The 2484-nt window shown below is 59.0% G+C and overlaps 1 protein-coding gene across 1 annotated transcript in view; it reads left to right on the forward strand.

Annotated features, from left to right (window-relative positions):
• The window catches only part of CPZ (carboxypeptidase Z), a 16076-nt gene that overhangs the window by 4841 nt on the left and 8751 nt on the right, over positions 1-2484 (forward strand). The window contains exon 3 of the mRNA XM_014533449.1: positions 741-937. Within this exon, the coding sequence (XP_014388935.1) occupies positions 741-937 (197 nt within the window). The remainder of the gene's footprint in view (positions 1-740; positions 938-2484) is intronic.

Below are 2484 nucleotides of genomic sequence, written 5' to 3' on the forward strand. Positions count from 1 at the left end.
CCATCCATCCACTCATCCATCCATCCATCCATCCACCCACCCATCCACCTGTCCATCCAACCATCCATCCATTTACCCATCCACTCATCCATCCATCCAACCATCTATCCACTCACCAACCCACCCACCTGTTCATCCACCCACCCATCTATCCACTCACCCACCCACCTGTTTATCCATCCATTCATTCATCCACCTACCCATCCATCTGCTCATCTATCCATCTGTCCACCTGTTCATCCATTCATTTATCTGCCTATACACCCATCCATCCACCCAATATCCATCTATTAATCCACCCATCTACCTACCCACTCATTCTCCCTTCTCCTTCCTTCCTTCCTTCTTTCCTTCCTCCCTCCCTCCCTTCCTTCCTTCTTTCCTTCTTTCCTTCCTTCCTTCCTCCACCTTTCCATCTTTCCAATCACTCACTGGCCATCTGCCTGCCCACTAAGCACCAATGCACACCTTAACTTATTACACAAACTACAGCATGGCTGTCAGTGAAATTCATATAGACAGTGATACCGTATGTCATTAACTACTATCCCAATTCGTCATGCTGCTAATTAGGACTAGACATAACAAACGAGCTCAACAAGAGTGATGACCTCAGCGAGCCCTCATTAGCCAAGGAGATACTGGGTCAAAACAAGTATAAGTGGGTCCCAGGACATTGGGCCGCCCCCCACACCACCACCAAGGGGCCCTCAGGCTGAGGCAGTCATGTGTCCCCCCAGTGGAGCCCGAGGTGAAGCTCATCGGCAACATCCACGGCAACGAGGTGGCGGGCCGGGAGATGCTCATATACCTGGCGCAGTACCTGTGCTCCGAGTACCTGCTGGGCAGCACCCGCATCCAGCGCCTGCTCAACACCACCCGCATCCACCTGCTGCCCTCCATGAACCCCGACGGCTACGAGGTGGCGGCCGCCGAGGTGAGCACTCATTCAGCTGCTGTCCACCGCCAACAGTTGGGGGGGTGGAGGGGGGGCGTGCGCCCCGGGCTGGGGGACGGGACGTCAGCAGGCGGCAGCATCGGCGAGTCCTGCTCGGGCAGAGGGACAGACGCTGAGAATCCGATGGCGTGTCACAGAGGTGATGCGCTCTGGAGAGGACGGAAGATGAGAAAGGGGGTCGAGCGGGCGAGTGCGCTGGCTGGAGGCTGGAGCTCTCGGACCTGCAGGAGGCGGGGAGCAGTGGGTAACGGTGGGGGGCACTCCAGGCTGGGAAGCAGCCAGTGCCAGGCCCTGAGGCCGGAGGGTCAGCAATGGGGCCGGTGGGAGGGGCCGGAGAGAGGGCAGAGGTCAAGCGTGGACATGCTCCCAAGTTCATCATGTAAACCAGAGAGAAGCCACGGCTGCCCCCAGAGGAGCAGGGTGGGGTGCTGACCCCAGCCAGGGGCCCTATGTTTCGGGGTGGCCTGTGCTTGGGGTGGCCTGTGTTTAGGGTGGCCTGTGTTTAGAGTGGCCTGTGTTTAGGGTGGCCTGTGTTTCAGGGGGCCCTGTGTTTAGGGTGGCCTGTGTTTCAGGGGGCCCTGTGTTTAGGGTGGCCTGTGTTTCAGGGGGCCCTGTGTTTAGGGTGGCCTGTGTTTCAGGGGGCCCTGTGTTTAGGGTGGCCTGTGTTTCAGGGGGCCCTGTGTTTAGGGTGGCCTGTGTTTCAGGGGGCCCTGTGTTTAGGGTGGCCTGTGTTTCAGGGGGCCCTGTGTTTAGGGTGGCCTGTGTTTCAGGGGGCCCTGTGTTTAGGGTGGCCTGTGTTTCAGGGGGCCCTGTGTTTAGGGTGGCCTGTGTTTCAGGGGGCCCTGTGTTTAGGGTGGCCTGTGTTTCAGGGGGCCCTGTGTTTAGGGTGGCCTGTGTTTCAGGGGGCCCTGTGTTTAGGGTGGCCTGTGTTTCAGGGGGCCCTGTGTTTAGGGTGGCCTGTGTTTCAGGGGGCCCTGTGTTTAGGGTGGCCTGTGTTTCAGGGGGCCCTGTGTTTAGGGTGGCCTGTGTTTCAGGGGGCCCTGTGTTTAGGGTGGCCTGTGTTTCAGGGGGCCCTGTGTTTAGGGTGGCCTGTGTTTCAGGGGGCCCTGTGTTTAGGGTGGCCTGTGTTTCAGGGGGCCCTGTGTTTAGGGTGGCCTGTGTTTCAGGGGGCCCTGTGTTTAGGGTGGCCTGTGTTTCAGGGGGCCCTGTGTTTAGGGTGGCCTGTGTTTCAGGGGGCCCTGTGTTTAGGGTGGCCTGTGTTTCAGGGGGCCCTGTGTTTAGGGTGGCCTGTGTTTCAGGGGGCCCTGTGTTTAGGGTGGCCTGTGTTTCAGGGGGCCCTGTGTTTAGGGTGGCCTGTGTTTCAGGGGGCCCTGTGTTTAGGGTGGCCTGTGTTTCAGGGGGCCCTGTGTTTAGGGTGGCCTGTGTTTCAGGGGGCCCTGTGTTTAGGGTGGCCTGTGTTTCAGGGGGCCCTGTGTTTAGGGTGGCCTGTGTTTCAGGGGGCCCTGTGTTTAGGGTGGCCTGTGTTT

Source organism: Myotis brandtii, unplaced genomic scaffold (assembly GCF_000412655.1).
Source record: "Myotis brandtii unplaced genomic scaffold, ASM41265v1 scaffold986, whole genome shotgun sequence".
Taxonomy (NCBI): domain Eukaryota; kingdom Metazoa; phylum Chordata; class Mammalia; order Chiroptera; family Vespertilionidae; genus Myotis; species Myotis brandtii.